Source organism: Mesitornis unicolor, unplaced genomic scaffold (genome assembly GCF_000695765.1).
Source record: "Mesitornis unicolor isolate BGI_N332 unplaced genomic scaffold, ASM69576v1 scaffold14659, whole genome shotgun sequence".
In the NCBI taxonomy this organism is placed as follows: domain Eukaryota; kingdom Metazoa; phylum Chordata; class Aves; order Mesitornithiformes; family Mesitornithidae; genus Mesitornis; species Mesitornis unicolor.
The window spans coordinates 1-12,368 of NW_010208061.1; the positions used below are offsets into that span (position 1 = coordinate 1).

The 12,368-nt window shown below is 47.5% G+C and overlaps 1 protein-coding gene across 1 annotated transcript; it reads right to left on the bottom strand.

Moving 5' to 3' along the window:
* Window positions 1-2,828: 2,828 nt before the first annotated feature.
* Window positions 2,829-11,341, bottom strand: LOC104546859 (REST corepressor 1; the record flags this gene model as incomplete). Its single annotated transcript, XM_010192358.1, has 4 exons — window positions 2,829-2,907; window positions 5,872-5,990; window positions 8,315-8,476; window positions 11,289-11,341. Coding segments are annotated over 4 exons (413 nt in total), but the record flags the coding sequence as incomplete, so codon positions are not given.
* Window positions 11,342-12,368: the final 1,027 nt, after the last annotated feature.

Here is a 12,368-nt window from a genome sequence, read left to right on the forward strand (position 1 = left end):
ACGTTGGACTGGATGATCTTGGAGGTCTCTTTCAACTTTAACAACTCTGTGATGAGAGTCAATGTCTAAGGTGAGCCCAGGAGCAAGAGATAACCACGGCTGCTCCAGGATGGATACCTCCTCCTTTTGCAGAAGGGAGTTGTGAGCAGAACCCGGACAAGTGAGGGATGCGCTGAACTTTGAGAACTGAGCTGGGTAAATCATTCAACATGGATGAACATTTCAGACTTATTCATATCTCCTCTACACACAGAATTTCACAGGATCACACAGCAGCACCTTGCAGCAGGTTCAGGCTGGGGGTTGACCAACACATGACGCCTGCAGTGCAAATATCCCAGAAACTTCAACATTATGGGAAAAGAAAAGCAGTTTCAACTGATTATTTTACACAGGTCAATGAACGTGAAGCTCTGGTGCTGTGGACAAGAAGCCAGAGCTCCAGCAGAACGATTTCAGACAGCTCTAGCTCAGTGATACTGCACAGGCTCTGAAAATGTCTTGGAAACTCTTGCTTTCCTTTTCTACCTCTCTGCAGAAATAAAGCAATTCATGAAACCAGAGAGAATTAAAATGCAGGGATTTAGCAGTGCTTCTCTGTTATTTAGATATCACCACTGCTATTCACTCTTATGGACCCCTTAATACAAACAAGGTTCCCTTCCTCAGATTTCACAGGGTAAAAGACCAAGCTACTTCAGGCCATGTAAAAGCAGAGGAGGAAACAGGAGGCATTTCCAGGAACGGGGAAGATGTGGAGAAAGCAGCTCTGGTTCATGGTCTCAGTATGACGGAGTCGCTATCTGAGGAAACCTGAGCAGTTGCACTAACACTGAAAGTACTGAAAAAAAATAATTAAAAAGGGAAGATTCCCCCTCCAGTGATCCCCAAAGGAGGAAACAGATGAGAGATTTCAGCTGCTCCGAGAAATCCCGGTATTACTCGGCAAGTCATACAGCAACCAGCACATCTCAGAGCTGGAAAACACATCTCTGAGTGGGCCAGGGAGGTCCTTTACGGTAAGAGACCAGGGCTGGTGGCACATCATCACCACCACGTCATTAAAAGAAACGGAATGACCAAGAATGAAGCTATTCCTCTTCTGGATAATGCCTTGAGAGGGCAGGTTTCAACCAGCCCCAGGCTCAGCTACTGCAAAATCAAATCAAACTAACTCTGAATTATGCAGGTCCTCAGCTTCATTTTACTCACAGTACCACCCCTGTCCAGAAGAGACTCCCCAAAACTGCCCACCACAGCCTCCTCCCATCCAAGACTTCCTACAAAAATGAACATTTCATGGTAGCCCCCAGCCAGCAGATCGGGTTTGGCCTTACAAGAGGTAGCCAAGCTGGCCAAGAACAGCCCTTCCCTCTCCTGCAGCAAGCTCAGAGCACACCAGCACGGGCAGGGAAGGAAGCAATGAGAGATGCAAGCTTTCAAAGAGCTTACAGAGCAATCCAAACGTGAAAATGTATTAAAATAACAGGAAATTAGATAATAATTATTAATTCTGTACAAGGCACGCTGGAGAGCTGCAGTACGCAGCCAAGCAAGATCCCCTCCAGTTTAGGTGTTGCTGAGGTTTTGAGAACTGCCCTTCTTGAAGGGTGAACGTGAGCGGCTCCACATCCACCCTGCTGTTAGGAAATCACTGGGGACGCTGGTTTCTTTGGTTCCAACAGCGAGGATTTTCTGGGAAGTTGAGAGTGCACCCTGGCAGGGTGAATAACAAACCAGAGCACTGCGATTTTTCAGTTATCTCCGCTCAAAATAATTTATGAGAGGAATTAATCTCGCTGACAGTGACTGACAAAGCAGCTGCTCCAGGTCCTTGTTTTCGCCTGTGCGCAATCGTGCTTTTAAATAATTCCAGAGGGTTTTTTTCCTACATAGATCCTTTTAAAAAATAATTTTAAAAACTGCAAAGGAATGACTGCGGGAGAGAAATCAGGAGAGAGGAAATTCAAGGAGAGAAAGCCTCGGGGGAAAGGCCTTCCTGCAGCACTCCCTCACACGTACATCCCTCACTGCTGCTGAACGGCGAGGCTTTTTTATTTAGGAACCGATTACCAGCAGGTTATACACATCGAAATACAGTACACACTTTCCTGTTAAGCATCACAGACTGGGTTTTCAAAACTGCTGTGTTTGTGCGGCTCTGTTTTCATCTAGAACGGTGTGCCCACTTCAAATGAAGTATTTGGAGTGAGGTACAAGTACTGTGTTTTTATAGTATTTATATACTGCTTTATTTCTATATTCCATGCATAACAAGAGGTTAAGGCCCTTGACAGAAGGAGTAGGGAACAGAAAAGCCTTCTCCTCAACTGCTCACCACTGGATCTGCAACCCAGGTGCATGGAGATCCTCAAATCTACTGCTGAGGATTTTGGTACATTGGGAATTTACCTCCAAATCTAAGGTACAGATAAAGATGCTCTTGCTACTCTACCTAGAAGAAAATAAAGGACGTATTTCCCTCCCACCAAGTGCTTCTATTCCATCTCCACGCAGGTAGGTTGGTGTAAACCATCAGTGCAGGCGGTTCAAGCTAACACAGCCAACCTTAAATTAAAGAGACTGGAAACGTTCACACAGCGCGTTATCATGGGATGGTAAAGTCTGAAACTTGCCCAGCTCCATCCATAACAACTTATTTGTCTCTACTTGTCTTGATCTAAGGATAGTTCTGAAGACAACTCTTCTTTTCCTGTGTGACAACTACACAAAGCACAAATAAAGAAAATTAGACCCTGTCAGCTCCTCCATGAAGTAGCTGCTGAGTAAACACTCCCATGTGTGCAGTAGTAAGGAACGAGTTATACCTCCTTTTTGCTCTCCTTGTTTTGTTCCACTTCGATATCAATCGGGTTATTTCCATTTGCTTCCTCCATCTCATCCTCACTGGAAGACAAAAGCAAACAGTCCTGTATTAGTTTTCTTAGCTCCCATGCTAGAAGTAGTGCATGGATGCACTAGGAGGCCCAACAGCCTTCCTTAGTTTTATTCCCAGGGTGTTTCTTACAGGCTTGGGGTGAGGTTTTTTTATTTTGGGGTTTTTACTTGGTTTAAGTCAAGAAATTCTTCATTGCCAAGATGCTAAGGACCACGGCTTGTAAAGAAAACCTTCTCAGCAGTGCACTTAGGGAAAATAACTCTGCTCAGCTGAAGGGAAGGTGCATGGAATTGATTACACGAGTTGTTTTTTAAAGAGTATGGGACACCAAATTTTAACTTTAGGCAAACCCAGACAGAAAACAAGATTTAGAATTACAGTATGCAGCTAAACCACAGGTTTCATACAACTCCTTAACATTTAGCAAAACAGACATGTGCAAGATGAACTCTCAAGCATAAAAAGTGTTTGGGGTTTTGGTTTGGGGCCATTTTATTTTGTTTTGGGGTGTTTTGTTTGTTTGTTTGGGGTTTTTTTTCAGTGATAGCCTCGGATTTCATGCTCCCCATAGAAAAGAATAAGAGATTATTATCAGTTACAGAATAACAACAGGCATGAAACTGGGGCCATACTGAAGTGACCTTGGCACACCTGGCCACTTTGGCTTCACTGGAATCGTCAGACATTACGTCAAATATATTTTCACCATTTAGAAGTCTTGGTACTGTACACACCTGAAGTTAACTGCACCATCTGGGAGGATGCCCAGAAACAGAAGAAAGAAGCTGATCAAATCAAACCTTTTTATTTAAATAAAAAACGTTACTGCTGGGTGGCTTGAGCTGGCATCCCTATCCACAGGAGCGGTCACTTGTAAAGGCAAGCTGCCTAAATCACCAATTCACGAGGTATTTCGTTTGTGTAATCGTGATTCTAGCACGTAAACTCACCAGCACCCTCTCCCAAGGCTTCATATGCAAAGGTCCTCCCATATAACTAAGAACAGCTACTGAAAACCTGGTCCCAAATGCTATTTTGGTGACAATTTGGGGGTTGGGGAATTTCCCTGCCACATCACAGAGGACATGCGGCAGTACTGAAGTGAGATACCTCACGCTGCCTCTTCTCTTCAGCCCAGCTCCCCAAAATGGGCTCTCACCTGGGGGCAGATTTTGGCCTTTCCACAAAGGCCAAACCCCCCTGGGTTTTGCTGTGCTCTTGGGTTCCAGCAAGTTCCCTAAACCTGAGCCGAATCAAAACCCACCCACTCATTTCTGCACTTTCAGACATGGATCACTGGTAACCAGAGGGTCTGGAAGTTTTCCCAGCACCTCCAAATCCAGGCACCCCAAACTTCCCCAGCTTTGCCAAGCTCTTGGGGGGTGAAGGGGTTGGAGTATTTGGGAGGGGAAGAAGGGAAATCGAACGTCAAGCTGGTGCTGAGCTTGCCGCAGATGTAAACCAAATTACACACTTCCAATCCAGCTGCTTTCCTCAAAGGTTACAGAATTACAGCCCCATACAGCGCTTTCCCAGTCACCAGCTGGTCAGAGCTGCTGCATTTCCTACCAAACAGCCACAGGTACCAGAGAGGTGCATTTCCAAACTGCAGTGATTTCATTGATGAGCACAGAATGAAACCAGAGAGGTGGCATTAAAAGATCCTAAACTACAGAGTACAAGTACATAGTCTTTAGAAGAGATACTTTTTCCCCACCCTCCTAAATTAGAAATATTAAATAAAACATAAAAATGTAAAATAAAAATAATAATCATATCGTATCATATCACAGATTTTAAAAAGCAGGATGGGGAGAAGAAAACTCAAGACAAGGGAGGGTAAAGAACAGAATGGAAAAAACCACTCATGTCAGAAGAAGCCAACCAAGCACAGGAGGAGTTGGCTGGTAGTGTTCTCCCCAGCCCTGCCCATTAAGCAAGCACTGGAGATGTACTGGAGATGGGAGAGGTGCAGTGAGTCACTGGTGTGGCACAGCTCAACCCTAGAAATGCATTTCCTTGCCAGTCCCAAGCAGGGCTGGCCCAGACGCAGCGGAGCCAGCACAGGGCTCCTCGGAGGCAGAAGCTTGTGCAGAGCCTTGCCCAATTACACTGGGAGCCTTCCAAGGCCCAGAGCACCTCACGTTGGGTCTGCAGAGACATAAACTGCGTTTTGGAGCAGGTTGAGAAGGACCTGGGTCCTGCAGGTGGAGTTGCTGCTGTTCAGAGGGGGCTTTCCCTGCAGAGACCTGAGACCACCGGCTTTTCTGAGGTCCTGTCAGCTCCAGAGCTAAGCACAGTGAGCGAGGGCAATGCTACCTGTAGGGATGGCTCCAGCAATGGCTCAGCTGCCTTCCAGGGCTGGCACAGGTACCCCAGGAGGGCAAATTTGCAGACATTTGGGGAACAGAGCTCGGCCTGACAGCCTCATACTGGAAATCAAGTGGAAACACTGGTTTTCTAAGGGAAAGGGAGGGAGTGTGCACACACGCAGGCTGAGGGATGCTGCACTAGAGCCTGCTCCCCAGCAGGTGCAAGTTCTCACTCTACCAAGCATCATATGGAGGAAATAAAGGCAGATTTCTCGCTCGTTCATAACTTCCTTTCTTTGTCCTGCTTTTCTGGCTCTGCTCACAACAGCGCCAGTAACCAGTTTGGATTTCATCTTCTCCACCCTCAAGCAGGATCAGGGAAAAAGCTTCCAGAGCGATGAGACGGTGACTGCACTGGAGGGCCATCAGGAATAGCAGTGTTGATAAGCGAGGACACCTCATTGCCAACAGAGTCCTTTTGGCTTGAAGGGAAGCAAAACGTGCACGGCAGGGAAGAGGGATGGGGAGAAAAGGTGTGGTACCAGGAAACATTTGGGGGAAAATCCTCCACCCAGTTTCTTACCGGCTAACAGGAATCTCTGAGATAGGTAAAAAGTATCAGTGTGTGGCAATACACAGCCCTTCTGCTCGCACACCTACCTCTCCTCGCGTTCCCTTTTTTGCTTACGAGCATGCCGGTCCATCACGCTCGTTTTAGTCCTTGTCTTCTTCCAGGAGTAGTAAAATTTCACCAGGCTGGCTATTGATTTGTCAGGAAGCTGCAAATTAAACACGTATCCTTTTATATGTTTGTATGTAAAGTAACCCCAGGAGTTCCCATGCAACCGGTCTGGTTTTGTCAAGGCACGACTGATCTCTCCACGTTGGATTGTCTCAAAGGCTTAAGCCAGGCAGGTCTGCAGCCTTTCCCAAAACGGTCGATGGGGGAGTGGTTCAGGTTAGTGCTACTATTTAGGACATCAAAATCTCTACAGAGCATCTCAGCAAGCCTCCACTCACCAGCCAGCGAGCGGCTTCCCTTAGAACAGAGGAGCAGGGCAAGAGCAAATCCAGAACGGGGCCTTAGAGCAGAGATAAGAGTTTTAAAAGGCGACACGGGCAGGAACTGCTGCATCCTGAGCACAGCTGATGCCGGGTTCAAAAGGCTCATTCACACCATCCGCGCGATGAAATCTATTCAGAGGACTCAACAAAGGAAGTTTTCAAAAGCATGTTTTCATGTTTGACCGTGTGGTGAACTGAGGATACAGCAAAGCACGAGCCTCAGAATTCACTCTCTCTTACACTAATGTCATGAGCCTGGAGCCATGAATGAAAACTCTGCCTCCAAAAACCCACAAAACTACAGCAGGACTAATTTTCTGCTTCTGAGGGATGTTCATGGGTGTTCTCACAAGGTAAAAGCCCAGCCTTTAAGCTGAATAGGACAAGTTTTAAGTGTCTGATTCAGCTTGGAGGGCAGGACGAGTAGGAGGAAACCAACACTGAGCAAGAGCCACATCTCTCTTATTCAGATACCGCAGTCTAAGCCTGGTTCTTGGGCTGCAGCTTGACTTTAGGTCCTAATAAGTGATGGATGGCACCAGAGGTACCACCCTGGCCCAGGGCTGCACGTAGGCGGAAATCCATGGGCACCATGACCGTGCCATGTGGCACGCTGGGACACTGGAATCGGAGTGCCCTAGAGCAAGGCTGCTGGTGACAAACACCACCTCGGCTACAAACACATGCCAGGAGTGCCAAAGAACCAGAACCCGCTCCGGTAAATCACGTAACTCACTGTTCATTCCCTGGCTTTGATGGTTTCCCCATCAGTCCCACGCTGTGCCGGCGCTAATGGGGCAGTGTCTATAAACCAACACTACCGCGCTCCCGAGCCATTGCTTCCTGTCCCCTGCTAAACACAAAGCTTCGTGCTATTTAATTCCTTTCATGCCAGATGGCTTTTCTGGGAGCAACAGTAAAAAAACTATCATTACCCAGGGACCAGTGCACGAGCTTGGCATCCCCGCGCTGGAACGCGCTGCGTTCGGGGACAGCCACGCTTCTGCACATAAACCAAACTGAGAGCACCTTGCTTTGGCATTTAACCAAGCTACAATACAGGATGGGCTTTATTTCTTTGTAAAAAGAGGAGTAAAGGAGGAAACAGCTTCACCCTTCAGCAGCCCACAGCTCTCCAGGCTGTATCTGTCTATTCAAGCCCCATCATTTAACCCAAAGAAGTGGGTGACCCTCTTGGAAAGGGGCCTGGCAGTTTTCCTTCATGCTTGGGAGGCAAATCGCCTTTTGCTTTTCAGCAGCACAGCCCTTCACGTGTGCTTTAGAGACTGCAACAGCCCAGGCTCGCTTCCAAGGGTCACAGCCAACATAACCAGGTCCTGCTGGAAACCTGAGGGGCATTTGCTGAAGGAAAACAAAGGATGAAGTCTGGTTCCCACCCAGGGGATGAACCACGTGAAGAACCTCTCAAAATATAATTAATAAAAATTTACAGCACATCCTCTGCTTCTTTTGTAACAAAACTGCACAGACCCCAGCAGTTCCAATCAGTTTAAATAAAATATCACTACCGCCTGAAAGCAAAGGCCTGAATGCCTGAAATGATGTGCAAACCTCCACCACAGCATCCACTGACAGCCCCGAATCCCATTAAGCACAAACTCCACAGGCAAATGAAATGAATTCCTGAAAAGCAGGCTGCAAGGAAGGAAATCAACTCTGCACAGAGACGATCTCTGCTGCGTGTGTGGGTGGGCACGCGTGTGCAGACCAGGCCTGAACTCCAGCTGAGACATAAACACCACCACAGCGCGCCGGGGACTGAAAACTGTAATTTCCAACCCAAAAAAATAGCACAGTCGAAGTTCACCCTGAACCAGTAAAGCACTTCAGGAAAAAGCTTTTACAGAGACTCTGGAAGTGATGGGGTTTTTTTTTTTCCCCTTTCTCTTCGTGGTTTTACTTTTCCTTGAGCATCCCCTTTGGCCAAAAGCACCAGAGAGGAGCTCAGCACAATTAGCGCTGACGACGATGGTCCAACCGCCTGCGCTGCCTTCTCCATCCCCGTGACACCACTCACCATCTGCTGGATCCTGTGGAAGGTTTTCCCGTGGAAGCTGAAGGCCTGTTCAAACAGGACCTTGTCCTCCACCGTCCACTCATCTGGGAACGGAGTGAAGTTGGGCAGATCCGCCAACGACTTCTCGATGTTGTGCTTGTGCCAGAACAGCATCCCGAGGGCCTGCGCGTGACCAGGACAACAAGGGGACACTTTTAATCACAAGAAACATTATCAAAGAGACAGCTACAGCCTTTTTCTTGGGCAACACATTAAACGTTATTTTAATTTTCGGCTATATCAGATGCTTCCGTGCACAAGAAACCTGGAATCTGAGCCTCACCCTGCTGGGTTTTGAAGACCAACTTGAAAGGGGGAGAAGACAACTGAAGAAATTGAAGAAATTAATCCAATTTTACTGATCATGCACAGCAAAGGCTTGGGAAGATAACCTAAAACCAGGCTGGACTGAAGGATGCACCTTGCCAGTGCCGAACTCCCATCATTTCCCATGGAATTAGGAGGACTGGGGTTTTTTTAGGGGTGTTGAGGGGGCTCTTTGTGATGAAAAAGGGGAAAAAAGAGGAAGGAGATGCAAACCATCCTCCTTCTCTCCCTGAGGTGCGCACCCACCGCGAGCCATTGGGGGAAGGCCCAAAATGCAGAGCCAGAAGTCAGCCTCTGGTGATGGCTGCAAAGTGAAAACAACCCCTAAACGCTGAGTAAAACGTCGGAGTAACCTGCTCCTCATATGCAAACTGCCCTGGGGTTTCGCAGCCGCAGTTGCTCTCATCTCGTAGTTTCACCCCGGCCGCTCAGAGCTACAAAACCCCTTCAGAGCTGGGGCTTCCCCGCTGCGCTTTGCTATGCAAAAACCAGTTCCTTTATGGGATTTTGCTCCCCTGAGATCACGCACAGGGTCTGCGTATGAATATCGGCAGAGCAAGAAGGGGCCTTGCTTGTGGCACAGTCCCTGGAGGTGTCACAGGAGCCACACGGCCACTTCTCTCCATCCCCTTGGGCAAGCATGGGGCTTAAGGACATTGTTTTACACTCATGGGCTGAGTTTTCTCCCCTCTGCCAACCCTTTTGGCTTCAGATCTGAGCTGTACCAAATATTGGCAGGAAGGACATTTGGCAAATTGCTCAGCCGCTTTCCATCCTGGTGTGGTTAAGTCCCGTAACGTCTGTACAGCAAGGAGGGGAGAAAAATGGGGACAGAGTTGGAGGAGCAAGTGGGAGACCTCTATTTCTGGTGTTAAACTGAACTAAAGTGTCCATCAAGGTTTTCAAAACACAAGAATTCAGTGTTTTTTTTAAATGGCAAGCTTCATTTTGATCAGTCTTCCTGATAATCTATGCTCTCCAAACACTTCTCCACTAAAGCAAAACCCACTTTTATTACCTTGACCATCTCTTTCAGCAAATATTACCCCCAATATCCAATACTGGGATCTATCCATCTCAACTGAAGTGAGCTATCACCCTTATTTTCATTTAAGTTCACAGCCTTTTGGTGCCTTCGTGTTCCTTTTATTGCTGTTTCCTGCTCTTTGAAACCATAAATAGAGCCTCATCACTCCTTGTTGTGCTGGAAATGGTGCTGGCTGTCTCAACTTCAATGGTTTTGGTTCCACAAGGCTTTTTGAGCATCTAAGTGTGACTCAGAGATGACAGCGGAGTCATTGAAGTAGAAACCTGTGCCTATCAAAATCATTGGTTTCTGTGCTTGTGGCCTTTGCCTGAACAATGTCATGAACTTCTACATTTTGATAGAAACCCTTTGGAGAGATAAGATGTCATTTGTCAGTACAATAAGCTGTGAGATTCCTCATTCTTCCCTTTCCAGGCAAGTATTAGTGCATAAGGAAACTCTGAGTGTTGAAATCAGTGTTAATTAATACAGAAAGGATGAATACACAACCCTAGATGATGTAAAGGAGGGGTCTTCCTTTCCCCTCTGCTCTGCCCTGCTCACACCACAGCTGCAATCTTGGGTCCAGTGCTGGGCCCTCAGCTCCAGAAGGACAGGAACTGCTTGAAAGAGTCCAGCAGGGCCACAAAGATGCTGCAGGGAGTGGAGCATCTCCTGCTGAGGAGCGGCTGAGGGAGCTGGGGCTCTTGAGCTTGGAGCAGAGGAGACTGAGGGGTGCCCTCATTCCTGGGGATCCATTGGGAAAGGGCAGTGTCAGGAGGAAGGAGCCAGGCTCTGCTCTGGGATGGCCAATGCCAGGACAAGGGGCAATGGTCCCAAGCTGGAGCACAGGAGGTTCAAGCTGAACATGAGGCCAAACTTTGTGAGTGTGAGGGTTATGGAGCATGGCCCAGGCTGCCCAGAGAGGTTGTGGAGTCTCCTTGTCTGGAGACACCCAAAGCCCTGGCCGTGTTCCTGCGTGACTGCTCTGGGGATCCTGATCTGCAGGGGTTGCACTGGGGGAGCTCCAGAGGGCCCTGACAACTCCTCATTCTGGGATTGTGATTCCTTTACACCCCAAGGCTGCTGCAGTCGTCCACTGCCACCCGAGGTGCTCATCTCTGCACAGTTTGCAGCAGGTTTAACGTAAATAACCGTGGCCATTGCTTTGCCTCAGAGAAGCAGCTGATGGTTCAGTAGCTCATTAATAATTGCCAAGACATCCATGAAGCAGCACCAGAGCAGTCAGCTGGAAACTGCAACGCATTTCGGCAGCCGGCCAGAGACAAACCCAGCTTTTTAGCCACGTTTTGGGGTTCAAGAGGCAGTCACCATAGGAAGCTTCAAACTCACGGCCAAACTGCCTTAGAAATTACAGTGGGTTTATGGTTTTCTTCTTTTGACTCTTGCTGTAAAATAGGGATGAACTCTGTATCCCAAAAGTGACTATTGGGAACAGTGGGTTTTGGAAAGAAACCCAGCGCAGAAGGGAAGGACCAGTTGTGGGCAGTCACTTGGGGTCGTGTTTTAATACCTGCTGAAAGAGATTACCTTAAAATGAAGTATTCAAAGGGTTGTTACCTGCTCCATGTTGTATCCATGCTTCTCCTTAGCGATGGCAATGTATTCATCCACTGAAAAACAGAGAGGAGGCATAAGAGTATTTCACAAAACCATCTCATCCCCTCTTCCCTTTGCCAACCCAGTCTAAAACCCAGTCCTCTGCTCTGACTTCAGTCACGGCCATTGCATCCTCCACGGAGCTCCCATCAACCGCTGCTGTTTCCAATAATTCAGGAAAGAAAACAAGTTAAAAGTAATCACCAAATTACTCCGTATTTTCTGTAACAAGCCTAAATGATGCATGGTACCCGATCCAGCTCAGTACTTGTGAACCACAGCCTGTAACAGTTCAGAACCCGTTCACCAATGCTATCAACATGACTATCTCAGCTATTTTTTCCCCATTTTTTTTTCTGTTAAATCCACCAAAGCAGCGAATTCTTAGGAACAGAAATCCCCAGGCACAACCCATACATTCCAATACCGTTGGACTCCAGCGTTGCACAACCACCGCAGATATTCTGGCACATTTTCCAGCCTCGCCAATTTTAATCTTGGCCCAAACGCCACCTCTGGGTATTAGGAGACCCCCACGAGCTTTTAACCTTTGCAACCTGCAGGGTTATATTTTGTGTAGATGGGACTGAAACCCAAATTGCTCTTTCAGTGACTGCGCTTATGTTACATCCAACAGCACCCCTTTGGGAGGGCTGGCTCCAAATCAGTCCCAATGGTGGTGGTTTGCAGTCTGTGCCCTTGTGCTTGGTCATTATTAATTGCTGTTTAATGACAATAACAGCCCTGAAATAAAATATAAGCTAAAAGGCTCATAAGTTATAGATGAGCTGTAAGGAGTGAGGCTCCTGCTTCACCAAATGGAGTGGAAGATGCTGGGAGCACTGGTTGGCTGTAGGATTCCCAGTGTGCCCAGTACCCTCAGACTCCAAACTGGTGCACACAGCCAGAATTCTCATTTCTCTACAAATTTTGGGACTTCTAGACAAGCCACTTAGCCATGAACTCCAAAAGTACTGGGAAAACTGAGAGCGTAGATCAGAAGCTGCGCAGCAGGAGAGCGCCAGCCTCTTATTTTCAGCT